General features: G+C 36.0%; 2 protein-coding genes across 2 annotated transcripts; both read left to right on the forward strand.

Annotated features, from left to right (window-relative positions):
• Positions 1–3,124: 3,124 nt before the first annotated feature.
• Positions 3,125–10,667, forward strand: LOC134244847 (uncharacterized). Its single transcript, XM_062727097.1, has 2 exons — positions 3,125–3,278; positions 3,696–10,667. Exon 2 carries the CDS (start codon positions 3,814–3,816, stop codon positions 9,880–9,882), a length of 6,069 nt encoding a protein of 2,022 aa, XP_062583081.1. The 5' UTR covers positions 3,125–3,278; positions 3,696–3,813; the 3' UTR covers positions 9,883–10,667.
• A 9,754-nt stretch (positions 10,668–20,421) lies between these two features.
• LOC134244848 (zinc finger protein 235-like) lies at positions 20,422–21,576 on the forward strand. Its single transcript, XM_062727098.1, has one exon. The coding sequence runs from the start codon at positions 20,655–20,657 to the stop codon at positions 21,360–21,362; it is 708 nt and encodes a 235-aa protein (XP_062583082.1). The 5' UTR covers positions 20,422–20,654; the 3' UTR covers positions 21,363–21,576.
• The last annotated feature ends 3,851 nt before the right edge of the window (positions 21,577–25,427 follow it).

Genomic DNA, 25,427 nt, shown 5'->3' on the forward strand with positions numbered 1-25,427 from the left:
TTTGATGAACGATGTTGCCATGGTTACTAAAAGTAGAATTTTCTTTGAAATTCCTTTAAAATGATACTCATTCTACAGTTTTGGTTTGATTTCAATATTACGTAATACACAAGTAGACTACACTTAGATACATAAAATAGTGCATTTGTTTTTTATTTTGATGAATGGTGTTGCCATGGTTACTAAAAAATAGAATTTTCTTTGAAATATCTTTAAAACGCTACTCCTCCTACAATTTTGGCCTGATTTCAGTATAACTTGGCACACAAGTAGACTGCACTAAGATACATAAAATAGTGCAACGGTTTTGATTTTGATGAACAGTGTTGCCATTGTTACTAAAAATAGAATTGTCTGTGAAATTCCTTTAAATCGCTATACCTTCTACAGTTTTGGTCTGATGGCAATGGATTCTTTTCTCATCCTTTGTTATAAGAACAAACCAGTAGAGCTACAGTCTCGACAGAGACTTCTGGTCTAAAGTTCTTATCTATTGTTTTTGGAAAGTGCTGCTAGAATCGTTTGGTTTACGGGAATATATGCATTTTTTCGATGTTATGAACAAAATGTAAACATTTTGGGAAGCAAAATGTAAACATTTTGGGAAGCAAAATGTAAACATTTTGGGAAGGTTTACTCCAAAAGTGTTGAATAAGTATTTATGTAACAGGATAGTAGATTTCAGCAGCACTTTTCATGGTACAGAGATGTTTTTACATAACTATGACTTGAAATTGAAATTAATTATCCCCGGTGTAGTGTTGAACTTTTCACTTTTTCATTAAGGCATTTTTTCTAATTTTAGACGTCACGTGGTTACGTCGTGGTGTAGTGATTCTTGAAGTATATGTCTCATTGACGTCTATGGTTCTACTCACAATTATTTATTTTTACTCAGCTAAAATTATTTTTACTGCAGTAAAAATAAAACACATTGCTACTCACAATTAAATATTTTTACTTAAGTAAAAATATTTTTACTTCAGTAAAATTATTTTTACCCCAGTTAAAATCATTTATTTTGTCACCGAATATGGTTGGCCGTTCTACTCACAATTATTTATTTTTACTCCACTAAAATTATTTTTACTGCAGTAAAAATAAAACACTGGCCATTGCTACTCACAATCAAATATTTTTACTCCCGTATATGGTTGGCTGTTCTACTCACAATTATTTATTTTTACTCCACTAAAATTATTTTTACTGCAGTAAAAATAAAACACTGGCCATTGCTACTCACAATTAAATATTTTTACTCCAGTAAAATTATTTTCACTCCAGTAAAAATCATTTAATTTCTCACTGAAGTAAGATTACTTTTTGGCCACATTACTCACATTTAATTAATTTTACTGCAGTAAAAATAAAACACTGGCCATCTAACTCACAAATTAATTATTTTTACTGCAGTAGAAATATAACGTGTGAAAATAAAGACATCAATCAGCCAAACTTGTCCATGAAATTTATTAGGACCCTACACTCTAAACCAAACTTTGCGACATTCTTTTCTCTTGGAAATATAAGCATTCATAAATGTATATTGAAATATAGTAAAGAGTGTTTCGGCAGTTTTTATTACGGGTACTTGCCCTAAGGTCTGCCTCTTCAGGGGTCCACCTTAGCAGTGTGATCTTGTGGTAAACGTGATCTAATAATTATTTCGCCTATGCTTTTGTCTTTGCTATAAGCTATAATTGGTTCCGATGTAAATAATTCTTTGCATCTTGTGTCTGTTTGCATCTCGTTCCAGTATTTTAAGATGCGTTTTTTTAATCCTTTGATTCGGGGATTATATTTTGTAACCATAACCAATTTATTGTTGAGTTTTAATTGGTTGTTACTTTTATTTAGGATCTCATTTCTGTCTGTTCCGATTATGTTTGTGATAATAGGATCTATTTCTGTATCAGAGTAGCCTCTCTTTGACAAGTGTTTCTTAAAGTCTTGTAGAATAATATTGAGAGCTGCAGTGTCATTGGTATTTCTCACATGTCTTATGCATTCGCCTTTAATAAAACCTTTGAATACCGCCGGATTATGAGAACTTTCCCTGTGTAGATATTGGAAGTTGTTTGTTGGTTTTATGTAAGATTTGATATCAAGTTTGTTCGATTCTTGAAATTTTTTCCTTTATACACTGTTGTGTCTAAAAAGTTCACTGAATCAACAGAGATTTCAAAGGTGAATTTTAAGTGCGGATGACACTGATTACCAAGGTCAAAGAATTCGAGAATCTCAGTCTCTGAACCATTGAAGATGATGAAACCATCATCTCTAAATCTGCCATGAAACAAGACTTTATTAGCAAATTGAAACTTCGCCATGATTGATTGGGTTATTTGGAACATTCTAATATCAGATACCTCTGGGGAAACAGTTGAACCCATTGCACACCCGATTATTTGTTTGTAATATTTTTCATTAAATTCAAAATAATTATTTTCGAGTATGCATTTCACAAAGAAGATGAGATCTGAGACATCTGGATACGGTAACTCTGAGAGGTCTTTTTCGTTATTTGTGTACGCTTCTTCAACAGCGCATAATAATTCATCGAACTCCATGTTAGTATACATACTTGTAACATCGTATGTGATCAATAAGATTTGCGATGGTAGGCATAAAGTTTCGATTTTATTAATAAAATCAGTTGTATCCTTTATATAGGTCGATTGTTTTTTAACTATCGGAATTAGAAAATAATCATAGTAAGCACCAATTCTATGTGTTGGCGTATCGCATTGTGAAATAATAGGTCGCCCAGGTGGTAACCGTCTGAGGCTGCAAGTGCCATTCATGAGGGCAGTTAAGACATTATCTTTGATCTTGTGTATTTTAGGGAGCAAGTATAAGTGTCCGCATTTAAGGGACGACTCATTATCATTTAGATAACGATATGTTTCTTTATCCAATGTTCCTTTAATATGCATATCCAGTATTTTTTCTTGAATGCTATTATGTAAGTAAGACAGATCGGGTTTGTCAACTTCAATATAATGCTTTGATTTAAGTTGACGTAGAGCTTCTGTGACATATTTTTCTCTGTCCATGATGACAACAGTGTTACTTTTGTCCATTTTAATGGACGGGAGTAAGATAAAATGACTTTCCCCTGACTAGTGTTTATGTTCTAGATATAGAGTTATCGTTCTTTGTAAATTGTCAAAATTTCCGTTAGAGTTATCTTTCTTGTATGTTTCCGCTGCAGCCATTGTGAAAAACGTGTTTTCATCAGTCTTCTTTTCTTGAGGCATATTGTGGCCTACTACAGTGTAAGTCTTTATTTGTTTGTCTTATGCATTTATGTTTAGGTGAAAAAATGATATGTATTATATTTTCGTGTTTATACTGTGAATCATTTTTGCATATTTTTTGGAAATTTAGCTACAGCATCTCGGCCATGCATGTAAACACGTGGTTTCTGAACCAAACTTTTCCAACTTTTTATCATAAGTGCATTTATTTGAGAATTCGTTTAAACTATATTGATAGCTTAAGTAGGGAATTTATTGACTGTAAATCATATAATTTGAGTAAGAATCTTTGCAAAATTTTATTGTATTCAACCCCTGTTTGATCTGAAAAAGTATGGAACACAGTTAATGTCATAAGTCAAATTGAGTTTATTTTGTATTTGATGTATGTAACTTCTGAACATTTTCTTGTAATATTATTTTGTACTTTTTCAGCTTTTTACCACATTTTCAATAAATGGTTATACTGCTGTCTCTGGGACAGTACAGTAAAAAGACTACAACTGGCCTGCTGTGAATGCCTTCAGCACCCTGACTCATCTCACAGATCAACATGAGCGGAAGTGACCAATCCAAAGAGGTTGCAGAATCAACAAATCATGATCAACACTTGGAAGAAAATACGAACAGGAAGGTTACCATGACAGAGAAAGGTTTAGAACAGTTTGAAAGTTTATGTAATTCCCATGCAAGACGAATAGGAAAAGTATGGAGCATACTTGAGGTCATTATCAAGAGTGTGGAAGAAACATCAAGAAAATCATGCACAATAGAAGAACTTACAGGTTTACATGACGATATCAAGAAACATGTAAATGAACTAGAAACACAATGCACCAACTATCTCGAATTCTTGAATAGACAACATTCAGATCATGGTGACCAAGAAATGGAACGTTTTAACATGACATTGCGAGGCTACAGAATATTGGTGGACTCAACATTGAGGAAGTTGAACCTGAAGATCCAAGATCTACAATTTAACGAAAATGCGTCACAAGTCTCACGATCCTCAAAATCATCTAGCCGCAGTTTGTCATCAATTGCCACCAAGAAGCGAGCAAAAGCTGAAGCCCTGAAGGCTTCCTTAAAGTTTGCGGAAAACCAAGCAAAATTAGAGAGGAAACAAGCAGAGCTGACCCTTCAACATGCTATCACTGAAAAGGAAAGTGCCTTAGTGAACACAGAAATGACATTGTTAAACTTAAAAAGAGAAGCTCTTGAACTTGAAACTGAAGCCAATATTTTAGAAGAAGGTGAGGAAAGTGATTCGATGAAATCCGCCCTCAAGAGTTTAGAAGAGGAAGTGACGGCAGAAAGAACAAGTGCGTATATAGAAAACATTCCACCATCTGGTACATTTTCTGATCAGCCCAGGATGATTTTTCAAGAACCGTTTGTGATTTCCCAGGCTCCACCACTTGAGATTTCACCGACAACAAACCAAAGTACACAAGTACCCACAAGCCAAAGTACACATGTACCGACAAGCCAGAGTGCGCTCGCACCTAACTTGCAAAGCACTCAAACTTTACCAGAGGTGGGAACAACATCATCTGTTTCGGACTTCACCAGATACTTATTGAAGAAAGACTTATTGTTGTCCCGTTTAACAAACTTTAACGATAAACCCGAGTTTTACCCCACATGGAAAAACAGTTTCAAAGCAATTATGCATGAACTGCAAGCTTCACCTAGCGAAGAAATGGATCTTCTTGTGAAATGGACAGGACACTTGTCACAACGCCATGTCCTAAGTATTAAGGCTGCCAATCCTAACAATCCAATTCAAGCATTGACAAGGAGTTGGAATCGTCTCGACGAAAGGTATGGGTGTCCGGAAATGATGGAAGCAGCTTTGAAGGCAAAGTTATCTTCATTTCCAACTCTGACCAACAAGGATCTTAATCGCTTGTACGATTTGTCAGACATTGTAGACGAAATTGAAGCTGCAAAGGAGGATGCACAATATTCATGTCTTCTTTCATATTTTGATTGTTCTACTGGAATAACCCCAATAGTCAAGAAGCTCCCGCATGATCTTCAAGGAAAATGGACTTCTGTAGCAGTGAAACACATGACAGGAAATGGAGTGCCATTTCCTCCCTTCAAGGTTTTTGCAGAATTCATTCGCGAACAGGCGAGAATCAGAAACAATCCATCATTTGCCTATGGTGTTGAAACAAGAGGAGACAAACAAACCAAAAACAAACTGATAAATGTGTCCTCCAGGAAAACTGAGGTTTTACACCCAACAAAGGAAAACTCGTCAGACAGGAAGTGCCCCCTTCATCACACTTTCCACTCCTTGAATAAGTGTAAAGGATTCAGACTGAAATCTCTGGATGAAAGAAAGAAGTTTTTGAAAGAGAACAATATATGTTTTCGTTGTTGTGACTCTAACTCTCACAAGATGCGTGAATGTAGAGCAACTGTGAAGTGTGAAGATTGTGACAGTTTGACCCATCCTACAGCACTTCATGTGAAGATTCAAAATAGGAGGCACTATGGCGGGGAGCAGCAGAATTCGTCTGAGGATGTGAGCACTGCATGTACACAGATTTGTAAAGGACAGTTTGGTGGCAAGTCTTGTTCAAGAACGGTGCTTGTGCGTGTATTCCCACAAGGAAAACCTCAGCTAGCAGTCAACATGTATGCTGTCATAGACGACCAATCAAATCGTTCGCTTGCTAGCCCCAGATTCTTCACCTATTTTGATTGTGGTAGTGACGCCATAACTTACACACTGTCATCTTGTGGTGGTACCATACAAACATGTGGGAGAAAAGCAGAAGGATTTGTAGCTGAATCATTAGACCATAGTTGTACCCTGAATCTCCCATCTCTCATTGAGTGTGAGCAAGTTCCTTGTGTACGCGAGGAAATTCCTACACCAGAAGTGGCCTCACACTACAGTCATCTGGCCGACATAGCAAACCTTATACCGCCATTGGATCCAGATGCAGAGATCTTGTTACTTCTAGGAAGAGATGTGGTGAAAGCACATCATGTGCTCGATCAACGTATAGGACAAGGCAATCAACCTTATGGACAGAAACTGCATTTAGGGTGGACTATAATAGGAGAGACCTGCCTTGGCAAGACGCATGCACCTGCCAACATCACAACTTACAAGACTCATCTCTTGGGATCCGGTAGAGTATCCTATCTTCCACCATGCACAAATGAATTCAAGATAAGTGAAAACCTGAACAGTGTGTCATATGGACTTGACACAGCAAAACCTGTTTTGTGTGAAAATGAAAGCTTTGGTAAGAATGTTTTCGAAAAGACGAAAGATGATGAGAAGCCTGGATTATCTGTTGATGACATATCATTTCTTGAGATAATGGATAAAGAGTTCCACCAGAATGAAAGTGGATGCTGGACTGCTCCACTCCCATTTAGACAACCCCGTTTGAAGCTTCCAAACAACCGAAGTCTTGCATTGAAGAGAGCCAAAGCTTTAGAAGTTAGTCTACGGAAAGATTCAGTAAAAAAGGAACATTTTCTTACCTTTATGGATGAACTCATTAAGAACGGACATGCGGAGATTGCTCCCCCTTTAACTCATGAGGATGAATGCTGGTACTTACCTATATTTGGGATTTACCATCCTAAAAAGCCCAACCAGTTGAGAGCAGTCTTTGACTCTTCAGCCAAGTACGGAGGGACTTCTCTCAATGATGCCTTGCTTACTGGTCCTGATCTCACCAACAGCCTGTTAGGAGTTTTGATGAGATTCCGCCAAGAGCCTGTTGCAGTTATGGGTGACATAAAGCAAATGTTTTATTGCTTCAAAGTTCGCCAAGATCATCGCAACTTTTTGAGATTTTTCTGGTTTCGCGACAATGATCCAGCTCAGCCTATGATAGAGTATCGTATGACTGTACACGTGTTCGGCAACCGACCGTCGCCAGCGGTTGCCACATATGGGCTTCGTAGGGCAGCACTCATGGCAGAACCAGATTTTGGTACAGATGTGACAGACTTTGTGTTGAACAATTTCTACGTAGATGATGGACTTGCTTCCTTACCCACATCAAAGGAAGCTATAGATCTCATGAAGAAGACGCAGGCAGCTTTGGCGAAAGGTGGCTTACACTTTCACAAGATCGCTTCGAACCAGAAGGAAGTCCTAAGCGTCTTCCCACAAGAAGATCTGGCAAAAGACATGAAAGACCTAAAATTTGGAATTGATCTGCTTCCAAATCAGCGCAGTTTGGGCCTTAACTGGAACTTGGAAACTGACACCTTCTTCTTTGAGGTTATGACCAAAGACAAACCATTCACCAGACGAGGCATACTGTCATGTATAAACAGTATATTCGATCCCCTGGGATTCCTAGCCCCTGTGGTCATACAAGGAAAGAACATATTGAGAAACTTGATGGTTGGCACTATAGACTGGGATGACCCCCTGCCTGAAGATCAACTTGATACTTGGAGACACTGGAGGGATTCGTTAGTTCATTTAGAAGATCTACATATATCTCGCAACTACTGCCCCGAGTCCCTAAAACGCTGTAAAGAAAAAAGTATACATGTGTTTTGTGACGCCTCGGAACTTGCCATTGCTGCAGTTGGCTACATCATGACAACTTCCTCAGAAGGCAAGAGTCACACTGGATTTGTTTTAGGAAAAGCAAAACTCGCTCCAACACATGGACATTCTATACCAAGGTTAGAACTCTGCGCTGCGGTGCTAGCGGTTGAAGTTGGATGCTCAATTGCAGATCATTTGTCTCTACAGATCACAGACTTTAAGTTTTATTCTGACAGCAAGGTTGTGTTAGGTTACATTTTCAACACAACACGACGATTTTACACTTATGTAACAAATCGTATCTCCTACATAAGGAAAATGACCAGACCTGAGCAATGGACTTTCGTACCGACAGAACAGAACCCAGCAGATCAAGCTACACGACCACTACCAGCTCAACATTTGAAAGACAGCACATGGTTGAATGGTCCAACTCACCTGTCTCAACACAGAGAAAGTAAGCAGCAGGACTTTGAGATAGTGAATCCAGATGGTGATAGAGAAGTAAGACCAGAAGTTACTTGTAAGAAAACCAACACATTGCTTCCATTGCTCGGATCTCACAGATTCTCGAAGTTTTCTACATGGAAAATTCTTGTGCGTACATTTGCATTTCTGCAACATGTAACAAGATCATTTGCGAAACAGAGTGGATGTAGTGGTTGGCATTACTGCACCAAATCACAGACTGTTGAAGCATTTCAAGAAGCAGAGAGACTCATTATCAGGACTGTTCAACAAGAAGTTTTTACAGAAGAAATTGATCGTCTCAAACAAAACAGAGCATTACCTGATTCAAGCTCTTTGCAGTCCTTGGATGTTTTCCTTGACCCGGATGGCATTCTCAGAGTTGGAGGCCGCCTTAACAGAAGTAACATGCCAAGATCAGAGATCAACCCTATCTTGGTCCCAGGAAAGCATCACATAGCTACTCTTCTTGTCAGACATTTCCATGACATGGCCCAACATCAAGGCAGGCACATTACTTCAGGAACCATAAGAACTGCTGGATTTTGGATTACTGGTAGCAAACGCTTGGTAGCATCCATAATCTACAATTGCGTAAAATGTAGAAAACTGCGTGGAAAGTTCGCATGTCAGAAGATGGCGGATTTGCCCCCAGACCGTCTAGAGCCAGGTCCGCCGTTTACCTATGTCGGTATAGATACTTTCGGCCCCTGGGAAGTTGTTACCAGGAAGACCAGAGGTGGCGCTGCTAACTCGAAGCGATGGGCTATTCTCTTCACATGTCTGGTTAGTAGAGGTGTGCATATTGAGGTTGTTGAAGAAATGTCATCGTCGTCATTCATAAACGCCTTCAAACGCTTTGTCGCTATAAGAGGAAAAGTGAAACAGATACGCTCAGACAGAGGAACAAACTTTGTTGGGGCCACAGATGACCTTCAGATCAATGCAGTGAATGTTGAAGATGGACCCTTGAAGGAATACCTATACAATAGTGGAGTTGTATGGCTCTTCAACCCACCACACTCATCTCATTTTGGTGGCGTATGGGAACGCCTTATCGGCGTGACGAGGCGTGTCCTTGATTCCATGTTTTTAAACATACCTCCAGGGAGTTTGACACATGAAGTACTGACCACCTTTCTTGCGGAGGCATCAGCCATAGTAAATAGCCGACCATTGGTACCGGTGTCCACAGATCCTGATGACCCTCTTCCTTTGAGTCCTTCATTAATCCTCACTCACAAACCAGACAGTTCTGTTGATTGTACACCTACTGACGGAAAGGATCTCCTTCGATCACAATGGAGAAGAGTACAACAATTAGCAGACACCTTTTGGAAGAGATGGAGATCCCAGTACCTTCAAACGTTGCAAAACTACAGGAAGTGGAAGCATGAAAAACGCAACTTGGCAGTGGGAGATGTAGTCTTGCTGAAGGACAATTCTGTGATTCGTAACTCGTGGCCGATGGGTAGAGTCATCAAAGTATTTCCCAGCGTTGACGGAAAGGTACGGAAGGCAGAAGTTCGTGTCGTGTATCATGGAGAACAGTTTGCCGTATATGTGCGACCTGTAACTGAACTAGTTGTTTTGATTCAAGATGTGTGAACTGTCATATCAAAGTTTTGTTTGAACTGAAGTATGAACTTCGAATATTGTTCGCATGATTTAGTATATTTTTCTAGTCACTGATAGTGTATTTTTTCTAGTCATTTTATGATTTATATAGTGATGTTTTTGTAACATCAGACGGGGAGTGTACTGACTAGTGTTTATGTCCTAGATATAGAGTTATCGTTCTTTGTAAATTGTCAAAATTTCCGTTAGAGTTATCTTTCTTGTATGTTTCCGCTGCAGCCATTGTGAAAAACGTGTTTTCATCAGTCTTCTTTTCTTGAGGCATATTGTGGCCTACTACAGTGTAAGTCTTTATTTGTTTGTCTTATGCATTTATGTTTAGGTGAAAAAATGATATGTATTATATTTTCGTGTTTATACTGTGAATCATTTTTGCATATTTTTTGGAAATTTAGCTACAGCATCTCGGCCATGCATGTAAACACGTGGTTTCTGAACCAAACTTTTCCAACTTTTTATCATAAGTGCATTTATTTGAGAATTCGTTTAAACTATATTGATAGCTTAAGTAGGGAATTTATTGACTGTAAATCATATAATTTGAGTAAGAATATTTGCAAAATTTTATTGTATTCAACCCCTATTTGATCTGAAAAAGTATGGAACACAGTTAATGTCATAAGTCAAATTGAGTTTATTTTGTATTTGATGTATGTAACTTCTGAACATTTTCTTGTAATATTATTTTGTACTTTTTCAGCTTTTTACCACATTTTCAATAAATGGTTATACTGCTGTCTCTGGGACAGTACAATCCGTATATAAATGGAAAATAAATAAATAGATGGCACAGACTAAATCCTGTGGTGCTAACGTGCACTAATCTAATTTGAAGCAACCGTATAGTAAAATCCAACTCATCAATTTTGTTGATAGCTTCTTGGTTAGAAGGGATCGTAAAGTCATCGTCCATTGTAATATTCTTTGTTTGCTTTTTTAGGGAGAGTCGACTAAGTCTTTGTAGCATATCTTGTAGAGTGTGATAGTTGTACAAATTTTGACTATATAACTTTCTAAGAATCAATCCTCAAATTTTACAAATCATTTAGTATCTGTGATGTTCAGGAGGTCTCAAATCATGAGCGGATGAAAAAATTAGCTTGGAGGTGTCAACTTGTTTCCGTTCTTTTGGTTTAATAAAAATGTCTCAAGTGGCAAGAGGGAGAAGCCCCAATAAATTAAGAGCAAGTCGATCGCGTTCAAAGAAGGCGATTCACGGGATGATGCCTGTGGGACATTGTCCCTAGATACAAGGTATGAAAATAAAGACATCAATCAGCCAAACTTGTCCATGAAATTTATTAGGACCCAAATTTATCTATCCTGACATGAAACAAAAACAGCGTCAACCAAATGTTATGATTACCAAATACAATCCATATGTCAAGGGTTTAAAAAAAAAACGCCTTCTTAAACACTGGAACATTTTGCAAACAGACACAATTTGCAAAGAGTTATTTATCGATGAACCAATAATCGCCTACAGTAAACACAAAAACATAGGCGAAATGATAATTAAGTCACGCTTACAATAGCTTAAGTCTTATACTCAAGGTCGGGCTCCTGATGATGGCGGGCCTTAAGAGCAAAAAATCATATTTCTCTTTAAAAACCGCCGAAACACTCTATGGCTCCATAATAACAATTTATTGAAAAAATCATAAGTGGTCTAGAGTGTCGAGCCCTGCTAAATTTACGACAGGCTTGGTTGATTGATGTCTTTTTTCAAAATCGTTCTACTCACAATTATTTATTTTTACTCCACTAAAATTATTTTTGCTGCAGTAAAAATAAAACACTGGCCATTGCTACTCACAATCAAATATTTTTACTCCCGTATATGGTTGGCTGTTCTACTCACAATTATTTATTTTTACTCCACTAAAATTATTTTTACTGCAGTAAAAATAAAACACTGGCCATTGCTACTCACAATTAAATATTTTTACTCCAGTAAAAATATTTTTACTCCAGTAAAATTATTTTCACTCCAGTAAAAATCATTTAATTTCTCACTGAAGTAAGATTACTTTTTGGCCACATTACTCACATTTAATTAATTTTACTGCAGTAAAAATAAAACACTGGCCATCTAACTCACAAATTAATTATTTTTACTGCAGTAGAAATATAACACTGGCCATCTCTACTCACAATTAAATATTTTTACTTAAGTAAAAATCAGCCAATAACCAAGTTTGTTACAAATACCAGAAAGCATATTAACAGTATTGGCCAATACTAATAATCAAATACTTTAAAAACAATTAATTTCAACAAATGTAAATATCTAGCCGTAAACTGATCTCTTTTTTGGTACTAGCTAACAATTTTTGAAAGCTGAAATAGAAAGTTCCTTATATGAATCTTTGGATATGCATTAAGTTCGAAAACAAAATGATACAAAAAAATGCGGAACTGTCTCTACATGTTTATAATAGAAACTTTCTCATGCCATGATTCACTATAATTTCACAAGAAAAACTTCTTAAACTCTAATTGATGTTTTCTGTAGTATCTCTACATATTTTCTATACTCTTTATATACTATGTTTTCTATAAAGACTATACAGTATATTGGCAAATCTGTACAGTTTAGTTCTTTTGCACTATATTCTCTGTCATAGGCGTCGGAAGCAACTAGAAAGTGAAGAAACTGGGGGGGGGGGAGGGGAGGCTTGGTCCCCCCCTTTAGCCCCCCGGTTCCGACGCTTATGTGTGTCATGTCGTATATTAAATACTGTGGAATCATTTTTATTCGTGGGGGTCAATGTTCAAGGGTAGCCAAAAATTTCCTGCTTCGTGGGGACGTAATTTCGTTGGTAACAAGTTCCATTTCGATTTTTTCCCTCCAACATTAAAACAAAAAGGATAACCCCGTCGATAATGCTTATTTAAGTTATCTCTCTTGTGAAAACAAAATTGTACCCGCGGCTTGCACCCGAAAAATTACTGCCGAATGATAGGAATGATAATTAGTAACATTAATTAATTAATTATAATTCACCCTGTGACATGAGAACTACGACAACAATGCCAAAATTGACTTAAAAACTTTTACCCTGAAACCAAATCATGCTAATTGGCTAATTAACACCCACTCCAAAATCGCACTAAAAATTGACCTTCTCGAAGGGGCATTTGAGCGTGTTGGACTATAATGTAAACACTACTTAAATTTAACAGTTGTATTTATCATTTTATTTTTACTTATTGTATATAGTTCTCGATGTCTTTGATACTTAATATTTTTTTTATTTTGGTTTCGTGTCAATAATTAACAACATGCAGATTGTCTTCTTTATGCGAGATCACTCGGACACAAGGGTAACAATTATTTTACGATGTAAATAATTTTTAACAAATGATAAACCAAATCTTTGTAAATACATTCGTGGGGATGTAAATTCGTTGGTCAGGGTTACCCACGAAAGCCACGAACATTGGTCCCCCACGAACAATGATGATTCCACAGTACGCAAACTCTACTATACAACTGTAGCCATGTGTAAACAGCCTGGGGAATTTTCCCCTTGAGCTATGAGTCACCAAATATCTAACATGGACTGTGATTGGTTGATTTTTACTTCAGTGAAAATATTTAATTGCGAGTAGAAATGGCCAGTGTCGTATTTTTACTGCAGTAAATAGATTTTCACAGCAGTAAAATTAATTAACTGTGAGTTAAATGGCCACATTGTATTTTTACTCCAGTAGAGAAGTAAATTATTTTTACTGAAGTAAAATTAATTTTACTTGAGTAAAATATTTTTACTGGAGTGAAAATATTTAATTGTGAGTAGCAATGGCCAGTGTTTTATTTTTACTGCGGTAAAAATAATTTTAGTGGAGTAAAAATAAATAATTGTGAGTAGAACGGCCAACCATATTACTGGATTAAAAATATTTAATTGTGAGTAGCAATGGCCAGTGTTTTATTTTTACTGCAGTAAAAATAATTTTAGTGGAGTAAAAATAAATAATTTTGAGTAGAACGGCCAACCATAGACGTCTGTAGAATGCATAATTATAGCAAAAGATTTATCCATGACTTTTCAAATTTATAAGTGTTACATGTTATAAAAAAGTGTTAATTCGCCGAATTCTGATCCATGTGCTGCCGTAACATACCAGCGACGTTACAAATGAAATTAAATTATTCAATATTAATAATGATCAACAGATTGGTTGTTCGTTTCTATTGTATAATTTACTTTATTGTAAACGAACTGCCAAAATATTTTTGCAAAGATTAATTTGAAATATTTAATGGTGCCCCCTTCACATAACCAATAGAATCGTTCTCATCCGGTCTATCTTAGGTATCACCACTTTCAGCATAATTAGTTCACATCTTTGCGTCTGCCCCCTCAGCACATTGCAAACAAACCCATCGCTGTTTTTCCTTTATTACTGTGAAGCTGAATATATCCGATAAAAACACACGTGCTTTTGTTAACATCTCAGTCTGTAACATAAGCTTTATTTGTTTCCAGCGTCTAGAGAATTCCATACGGGAGATTGCTCTCAATGACTTTTTTCATAAGTGACCTTATATAAACCTTTTTTCTCCGGAAACCCTGTGTTGCCAATGATCATGATATGAATCACATTTAAGCATGCATATGTTTATTGCTCAGGAGAGTGATTGATTGTATATTGTTTAACGTCCCACTCGAAATTTTTTCACTCAAATGGAGATATCACCATTTGCCGGTGAAGGGCTTCAAATTTAGACCTATGCTCGGTACCCAGGGCCATTGGGCAATAAGGGTTCTTTATCGTGCCTACACAAACTGTGACAAGGGACCCACGTTTTTAATGTCATATCCGAAAGACATGTGACTTTCACTTTTAGTGCCGAGTGCTTGGCGAAGAAACAATCACTACCTATGTTAACGTTTTAGGTCTGACTCAGCGTTGCGAACGAGAATCGAACCCGGACCACCCGATCACGAAGCGAACGCTCTACCACTAGGCTACCGTGACAAATAAAATACGCAGCATCTTTAATTTAGTCAGGCACAGACATTGTTTTAAGGATTTCCATCCCTATTGCATGGAATCAATTTCTCTTCCCTTAAATGTCCGTCAAGTACATAATACTTTGATACTATATTAAAGCACTTTATATTGGAAAAGTATTGCCCGCGAGAAAGTTTCAAAAATTTCATTAATTAAGCAGTAGTTAATTAATAAAGATTGCATTGAAATATATGGGGAAAAGCATTTTTTAAAATGTAAATTCAGATAATTTGGATATCAATATGTCCTGCGATGGAAAGATGCATTGAATCAATAAAAATAAAATTGACAATTCAAAGCATTTTTTTACTGTCTAATTTTTTAAAATATTTTCTTTATTTTAAAAAAGGGGAGATACGTATTCAATGCCTACATAATAATAATAAATGGGAAGTATGTCTAAATAGATTGAGTATTTAAAGCCTACATTACTCTATTTAATTTCATTGAATGTTTTTATTTGGGGTTGAATACCTTAATCTCTCTGTTCAAAGCAATCTGCAAGTCCAATGCCTTGTAAATCAACATAAAGTAAGAAAATATTGATGTGAGAATCAATTTTCGCCGACAATAAACGAAAAGTAAACAATAGAAGTGAGTCTTGATCATCAAACCGCTTCGATGTGTGTGAAAAAGTGATGCGTCTAAATAATGGAGATGATAGTTGAGAATATTTTGAAAACTTATACTCGGATGAAAATCGAACAAAAATGATACTCTTTTAAACTTTGTCCATTCCTTAAGTAAATGTTGACTGCATAATATATAAACTAAAATAAGACTCATGCATCACCTATTTTGAAAAAATGTATTTTACTTTAAGAATATAAAACACGAACCTTGTAGAGTACGTTTTATGGGATACGCAAAATTCGATGTTATAAAAAAAAGGGACCTGTCGTTTTTTCGAAAGTAAATAATAAGCAACTTTATATATCAATTATAAAAAAAAAACATATATTTTCACAAACCCACATTATGAAAGTGAACATATTATGTATTTTCGTTATTTATAAAGGGAAAAATATTCTAATTAACAATGTTGTTTAATGTCTTTTCTGAATAACTTCTCCCACCTCATTTCCCTTACACCAACACTTTAACTTATATGTCTAAGGCAAAAAAAAAATACCTAAAAAGAATTATAAATAAATTTACATACTTAGTAATAATAATGATATTACAACAATATTTTATATCTTAAAATGTCCGCATCAAAAACACATAGAATTTTTTTCACACTTTGATATCCATTTTATTTAATTTTTTTATGTTTTTTTGTTCACAAAACGCAGTCGACAAAAATTTTATGTGTTTACAAATCTGTGACTTTGACGTTTTTTTCTGAGCATTATGAACTCAAAAGATAAGGATCCTTTTCTCATGACGACATTCATATAATTTCGAAGAACTTCTTCCCTAAAAATGAAAGTATGAGTATGAGTGAGATTATTTCTTATCATGTAGATTTAAATCCAAATACTTCTAATATACAATTTATTTATAAAATGAGCCTTACAAACGTAGACAATGTTTTGTTACCTGCATTTTCTTAAGTGGTGATAAAAAACTTTTGTTATACCCCTACTACTTAACAGTCCCTATATAATTTCTAACTTTAAAAAGTCCAACAAGTCGACTGTTTTCCCCGACTCTCAGTCCAAGGAATTATTAAAATTGGCCGTTAAAAAAGACTGATGCTCGCTGACGTCACATGGCGCTAAATTGCATAATGTTTTCATCATGCAGCAAACCTCTGCTGATTTGCATAACAGTGATTTAAATGTAATCAGGAGTGCCGAATAAATTAAACATGTCATGATAAACAGAAATGATCGATGTTCGTTTCGCTGCGGCAAATGAGGATGAAATCTGGGGATACTCGAATGTTCTCCCAGATAATGTTGATGTTAACGACGAAAAACTTGCTCTCTCTCTTGACAACCCATTGTTTTGAATTTTGAGAATGCGGACATCAGTATTCCTAACATGAATATAACAAAATCATTCTTAAATTTTTTCAAAGATGTAACGTTACCATTACTGATTAAAATTTAAAATGTGTTCAAATTTATTGTAGAATTGATGTTAAATTTTCTACAAGCTCTAGCTAGAAACTTTTAGCTTCAGAACTGTGTGTTACATCATTCTCATTTGTTATGATTCATGATTGCTTATAAATACACGTAAACATGATAAAGTCTCTCAATCCCAAACAATGTTAATAAATGAATTCGATTTTGTAGGAATATACAAAGCAGTCTCGGGAAAGAGTCGACCTGTTGGACCAAAGTGCAAGCTGTTGTCTGCGGCCTACGACTTGCACTCTGGTCCAACAGATAGATGTTTCCCTCTATCCCTGTCTACGAATTACTGGGATATATTTATTTTTTTCCTTGTGAGATATTATTAACTGATTACATTTAGTTTTGATTATAAAGATTTCATTTTTACCGCTAAAAATATTTACTATTTGCACCAAGGAATCCATTGTCCCAGAAAGGACAAAGTTGTGTTGCAAGATCGGGATACATAAATTTCTGTTTTATTTTCATTTTTTAGCCCATTTCGACGAAGTCGAGATGAGCTTATGCTATACCCCCGGCGTCGGCGTCGGCTTTAGCGTCGGCGTACCAATTTAAAGTTTTAGGAGCAAGTCCATTCCCAAGTAAATATGAGCATTACCTGAACCAAACATGCATGGATAATACATTTAGGGGTGTACACTACCAGACTTGCTCCGGATGCTGGATCTGACCTACATTTTCTAGATGAGTGACCAAGTTAAAGTTTTTGGAGCAGGTCAATTCCCAAAGAAATAATAAGCCCTTCCAGGAGCAAACTTGCATGGATGATGCATCTAGGGATGCAACTACAAGACTTGCTTTGGATGCTGGATCTGACTTACATTTTCATTCCCAAATAACTATTAGCCCTACCTGAACCAAACTTGCATGGATAATGTATCTAGGGATGTTCACTACCAGACTAGCTTCGGATGCTAGATCGGACCTACATTTTCATTCCCAAGTAACCATAAGCCCTATTTGGACCAAACTTCTATGGATGATGCATTTAGGGATGGACACTACCAGACTTGCTTTGGATGGTGAATCTGATCTACATTTCATTCCCAAGTAACTATAAGCCCTACCTGAACCAAACTTGCATTGTTGATGTATCTAGGGATCGACACTACCAGACTAGCTTCAGATGCTGGATCTGACTTACATTTTCATTCCCAAGTAACTATAAGCCCTTTTTGGACCAAACTTGCATGGATTATGCCACTACCAGACTTGCTTTGGATGCTGGATCTGACCTACATTTTTATTCCTAAATAACTATAAGTCCTAGCTTAACCAAACTTGCATGGATGATGCATCTAGGGATGGACACTACCAGCCTTGCTTCGGATGCCGGATCTGTCCTATATTTTCATTCCCAAGTAACTTTAAGCCCTATTTGCACCAAACTTTCATGGATGATGCATCTAGGGATGAACACTACTAGACTTGCTTCGTATACTGGATCTGACCTACATTTTCATTCCCAAGTATCTATAAGCCCTATTTGGAGCAAACTTTCAAGGATGATGCATCTAGGGATGGACACTACCAGACTTGCTTTGGATGCAGGATCTGGCTTATATTTTCCATACAAGAGACCAGGTTAAATTTTTCGGAACAGATCAATCTAAATGAACTTGAAGTCCTTGATATCTGCAGTATTTACAAAGTTATGAATATTTGTTTATACTATACATGTTTTTCACGCTACACGCGTAGAAATGTGTATATGCCATGTAAGGGGTTAATCACAACTTGCAAGAATATTGTTGTTGGGATGTATACTAAATATGAAGAAAATATGGTGTGAGATTTGCATTACTTAAACTGATTACATTCGTCGAGGTGAGCTTCGTAATCTTTGATTACCTATGTTTTTAATTTGTAGCTCACCTCAACGAATTAAAAGCGAAATGAGCTTATGCTACATGTATACCCCCGGCGTTGGCGTCGGCATTAGCGTCGGTGTCCCAGGTTTAAGTTTTAGGAGCAAGTCCATTCCCAAGTAACTATAAACCCTACCTGAACCAAACTTGCATGGATGATGCATCTAGGGTTGGACACTACCAAGCTTGCTTCTGATACTGTATCTGACATACATTTTTCTAGATAAGATGAGTGACCAGGTTAAAGTTTTTTAGAGCAGGTCCATTAGAATGGTCTTTAAGCCCCACCCGGACAAAACTTGCATGTATGATGCATTTAGGGATGGACACTACCACATGGATTATGCATTTTGGAATGAACACTTTTAGACTTGCTTCAGATACTGGATCTGACCCACATTTCCCAGATGAGTGACAAGGTAAACGTTTTGGAGCACGTCCATTCCAAAGGAACTATAAGCCCTACCCAAACCAAACTTGCATGGATCATGCATCTAGGGATGGATACTACCAGACTTGCTATGGATGCTGGATCTGACCTATATTTTTCAGATGAGTGACCAGGTTAAAGTTTTTGGAGCCAGATGATTGACCAGGTTAAAGTTTTTGGAGCAGGTCGATTCCTAATGAAATATAAGCAAAATTGGACCAAGCTTGCATGGATGATGCATCTAGGGATGGCCACCACAAGACTTGATTTGGATGCTGGATCTGACCAATATTTTCATTCCCAAGTAACTATTAGACCTACCTGAACCAAAATTGCATGGATGATGCATCTAAGGATGTACACTTCCAGACTTGTTTCGGATGCTGGATCTGACCTACATTTTCCAGATGAGTGACTAGGTTAAAGTTTTTGGAGCAGGTCTATCCCAAAGAACTATAAACTCTACCTGAACCAAACTTGCATGGATGATGCATCTAGGGATGGACACTACGAGACTTGCTTTGGATGCTTGATCTGACCTATATTTTCCAAACAAGAGACCAGGTTATAGTTTTGGGATCAGATCAATCCCAATGAACTTAAAGTTTTTGATATTCATTATTAACAAAGTTATGAATATTTGTTACACTACACATGTTTTTCACACCAAATGCTTAGAAATGCGCATATGCCATGAAAGGGCAACTTTCAAGAATATTGTTGTTGGGATAAATATTAAGTAATATATGATATAAGATTTGTATTACTTACACTAATAACAGTCGTCGAGGTGACCTTCGTAATCATTTATTACCTATGTTTTTAATTTAACATTATTTTCAAAATTAAGATTTTCTTTTTAAGCAATATATTTAGAATGAATTTTAACTTCATTGTTTTAAAATATATAGAAAAAAAGACACATCGGTCTTTACCGAAATACATGTTTAACATATCTTATAATTCACCTGTAAATTGGATTAAGAGAAAGAAAACAGTAAAAAGGAAAGTGAAATTTTGTTTGCAATGGAGTTTATTTATGTCTAATTACTGATTTCTCTACAAATATTCATCAAAAAACGTAGCTTGACACACTACTTAAAACAATTTTTGCTTTATTTACAGAGGGAAGAAATCTGGTCATCGAATTCAAAGATTCAAAGTGAGGCTGAAAAATCAACCAGCGAAGCTTTTCAATGTGATTTCTGTTTAAAGAACTTCAGCAGGCCCTCTCACTTAATCAGACATAAAACAATACATACTGGAGACAAACCTTATAAATGTGATGTGTGTGGGAAGGCATTCAGTCAGTCAAATAACTTACAGACACACATGAGGACACATACAGGTGATAAACCTTATAAATGTGATGTGTGTGGGAAGGCATTTAGCCGGTCATATACCTGTCAGGAACACATGAGGATACATACAGGTGATAAACCTAACAAGTGTGATGTATGTGGGAAGGCTTTCAACAAATTAGGTAACTTATACTGCCACATGAAGATACACACAGGTGATAAACCTTATAAATGTGATGTGTGTGGAAAATCATTCAGCCAGTCACAATACTTACAGAAACACATGAGGATACATACAGGTGATAAACCTTTTAAATGTGATGTCTGTGGGAAGGCATTCAGCCAGTCACATCACTTACAGACACACATGAAGACACATACAGGTGATAAATCTTATAAATGTGATGTGTGTGAGAAAGCATTCAGTCAGACACAAAACTTGCAGAAACACATGAGGACACACACAGGTGATAAACCTTATAAATGCAATGTGTGTCGGAAAGCATTCAGTCAGACACAAAACTTACAGACACACATGAGGACACATACAGGTGATAAACCTTATAAATGTGATGTGTGTGGGAAAGCATTCAGCCTGTTACAACACTTACAGACACACATTAGGACACATACAGGTGAGAAACCTTATAAATGTGATGTTTGTGGAAAGTTTTTCAGCCAGTCACAACACTTACAGACACACTTGAGGATACATACAGGTGATAAACCTTATAAATGACATATGTGTGGGAAGGCATTCAGCCGGTCATATACCTGTGAGACACACATGAGGATACATACAGGTGAAAAACTTAACAAGTGTGATGTGTGTGGGAAGGCCTTCAACAAATTAGATAACTTATAGAAACACATGAGGATACATACAGGTGATAAACCTTATAAATTTGATGTGTGTGGGAAAGAATTCAGGCAGACACAACACTTACAGACACACATGAGGACACATACTGATGATAAATCAAATATGCCAATGATATAAAAAGACACATGAGGACACATACTGGAGACAAACCTTATAAATGTAATACGTGTGGGAAAGCATTCAGCCAGTCACAACACTTAAGGACACACGTAAGAACACATACAGGTGATAAACCTTGTAAATGTGATATGTTTGAGAAGGCAGTGTTTCATGCTGTAATGGATTTCTTTGTAAAAATAATGAACAGTTAATTTGTATAAAATTATGTAGATAGTAAGCTCCACATTAAAGTTTAATGATTTATAAATCAGAAACATTGTCATATACCTGTCATGAACACTTGAGGATACATACAGGTGATAAACCTAATAAGTGTGATGTGTGTGGGAAACCTTTCAACAAAGTAGGTAACTTAAACTGCCACATGAAGATACACACAGTTGATAAATCTTATCAATGTGATGTGTGTGGGAGGCATTTAACCAATCATAGAACTTACAGATACACGTGAGGATATATATACAGGTGATAAACCTTAAAAATGTTATGTGTGTGGGAAAGAATTCAGACAAACACAACACTTACAGAAAAAAATGAGGACACATACAGGTGATAAATCTTATAAATGTGATGTTTGTGGAAAGTTATTCACCCGGAGAGATACCTTACAAATACACATGATGATACATACTGGAGAGAAACCTTATAAATGTTATTTTTGTCCAAGAGCATATTGTAAAAAGTCAGATCTAGATGGACACCTGAAGGTACACACGTGATAAACACGATAAACCTGTTGAATGTGTTGTGTGTCGAAAAGCAGTCAACCGATTACACACATTAAAGATCTACAGACATGTAGAGGCGAGAAACCTTAGTATTGTGATGTGTTTGGAAAATTATCCACAGAAAGCATTTAAAGTAACTTACAGAAACTCATGGAGACGCATTCCAAATGAATGCTAAACCTTACAAATGTGATGTTTGTGGAAAATCAATTAAAAAAGAAGCATACAAGGAGAATCATTTGAGGACACATAAAAATTAAAAGCCTATACCAGAATACTTCTAGAAACAGAATGATGAGAGCCTCACACATTCGATTTAACGGATAATTATACCCCCGTCTTAAGACGGGACGTATTATGTTATAGGGTTCGTGTCCGTCCGTCCGTCTGTCTGTCCGTCTGCTAGCTTTTCTCGTGTCCGGATCATAACTTTAATACTAGAAGGCCTAGAGTTACTAAAGTTTGTCAGCTGATACATCTTGGGCAGAAGGTGTGTCTCGCACAAAAAGTAAGTCACTCTGACCTTTAATAAAGATGCTATAGCCAAATATGGAAAAATCCTGTCCGGCTCATAACTAGAAAACTATGAGACCTAGAGCTTTCAAACTTGGCAAAAGTATACAGCTATAGTAGATGGCTGGTTTGATTAACACATCCTTCACTTTCACATAGAGCCATAGCGCATTTGATAGTCGCTTTCGCTTTTTTAAATACATTGTTTAACCAAAATTTTGTCATACAATGTTAGTACATTCTTTGAAGCAAATCACACAACAATAATATTTAAAGGAATATGAGCTGTATCTTTGAGAATTTTATTTTGCTGGTAAAATGTCCTATTATGATTAATTTGTAGGTAATTTAAACCCATATGACCAATAAGCCCAAAATAAAGTTTTAAAATGTTTCAGATGAAATATTTCTGTACCACCAAATATACAATTTTATATAAGAAATCATTATTGTACAGGACGACAATAATTCAATTTTGCTTCAATCAAAGCTAATAAAAAAAATTACATCGCAAATATGAACAACAGAAGTTTATAAATGATTTATTTTTCTGTCATCTAATTAGTTAATTACAAATTTTCAATAAAATTTTCCGATGTCAAACATGCAGCTCATATTGCTTTAAATATTAATAGTTCCCTCATATGATAGGTATAAAAATCGTTCAGTTTATATGGAGAATATAGTAAATACTGAGGTATCCTCCTAAACAATGACAAACTGTGGCAGACCACCCTTAACCAGAAAAAACAACTTCTGAATAATTTTATTTTGATATGACTGCACTTCATTACATTTAGATATTTTGGTTAATGGTGGTCTTCATATTGAATATATTAAAAAAATGTACAAATTTTCATCTCAAAATTATCTTAAGATTCAACAATCTGTCTTAAATTCATCCATCTAAATACAATGACTTCGTGGCGTAGTGGTATGATTGCTGGACTGTAAAATACTGGTAATGATCGTGGGTTCGAATCTTACTTATGCTTTTATTTTTATTCCTCTGTGCATTTTTCATGTTTTTCTTTTATTATTTATAATACATGTATAAAAACTGTAAGAGATTATTATAAAATACAACATTACACTTTGAAAGTATATCGGGAAAAAACAGTCCTGAACTAATGATCCAAACTCATTGCTTTAGCTTGTTTTATTTTAAAAGTTTTCTAAAAATCTTGTTTATGATAAGAGTATTGAACAAGTAAGATATTTTCGTGTAAGAAAGATATGGAGATAACGAAGAGTATTCAATCTCAAAGTCCATAAAACAATACAAAATAAGAGTAAAGCAAACACAGACCCCCAAAACATCAGAGTTGGGATCAGGTGCCATGGAGGAGTGAGCATCCCCTCCCGACCGGTCACACCCGCCGTGTGCTCCTTGTCATGATCAGGAAATAACGAAAAAAATCGGTCGTCAGTGTATAAATAATGGACTAACAATTGGTATGAAAAATGTCAGTCAGCATTTGACTCAATGATAAACTGTGTTTGCTGACAAGGTCATTGCCTCGGCCATAGGAATTGCGAAATGATTACATTAAACGAGACTGTTGATATTCTTGTTTTGTCAATATGCTTGTCAATGATTTACCTCGTTTTAGAAATTGTTCATACATATAGAGCATATTCTTGCGTATATTCTTGCGTATCGAATCAACTGAGATATATATACTCCGTATGCAGGTGATGAAGGTAAATTGCTGCATAAGTAAGGGAAGCTGACGATAGAAAAATTAAATTAATCATGATTATCATACCGGGGTATAGCTTGGTTGTTAGATTACCATTAGTGTCTTTTTCAAGTAAAATATCCAAGTATGAAACAGAAGAGTCGGACTCTGCGGTATCTTTTATCTCAAGCTCACCAGGATATATCGTATCGACGTTGGAATGGAAATTACCATTATTAATTGACAATACGTCGTCAATATATCTAAATGTCGAGTTGAAGGCCACAGCAAGTGTTTTCTTCTGCACGCATAAGATTTTGCACAAATATAACTCTGGTCCACAAATAATTGCAAACATGTAGTTTGATTTTGAAGGTATGTGTATCTATAGATAGAAACAGGTGATTTCCTTTAAATACTTGAGTCGGCCGTGCCCTCGGTAAGGCAGTTATGGCTCCTTTAACTTTATTCTAAATCATAAGGAAAAGTGGCAATCTTGTTGTGTATCAATGAGAAATATTAAAACTTAAATCCAGAAAAAAAACTTTATTCATAGTAGAAATTTTGGAAAGCAAAACTCCATCACAAGTATCGTCATTCCGAGCTGAGTGTTGTGTACAGAGTTTAGCAAATAGATCACACTCGTATTATGTACACAGTTCTTGTCAACAGAACACGAGCTCTTTTATTGCTGATGTTTACGATTCACCGGGTTCGTTCAATCATCAAAGTCTGCTCACCACAACTGCACGGAATGACAATATATTGTGTGTTTGTTTTGCTCTCGAAAATGTCTACTCTGAATTTTCTGGATTATAGTATTAATATCTTTCATTTATACACAACAAGATTGCCACTTTTCCTAAGTATTAAGAATA

Source organism: Saccostrea cucullata, unplaced genomic scaffold, assembly GCF_032062105.1.
Source record: "Saccostrea cucullata isolate Sc308-1 unplaced genomic scaffold, CSIRO_AGI_Scuc_v1 ctg5721, whole genome shotgun sequence".
NCBI classification, from domain to species: Eukaryota; Metazoa; Mollusca; class Bivalvia; order Ostreida; family Ostreidae; genus Saccostrea; species Saccostrea cuccullata.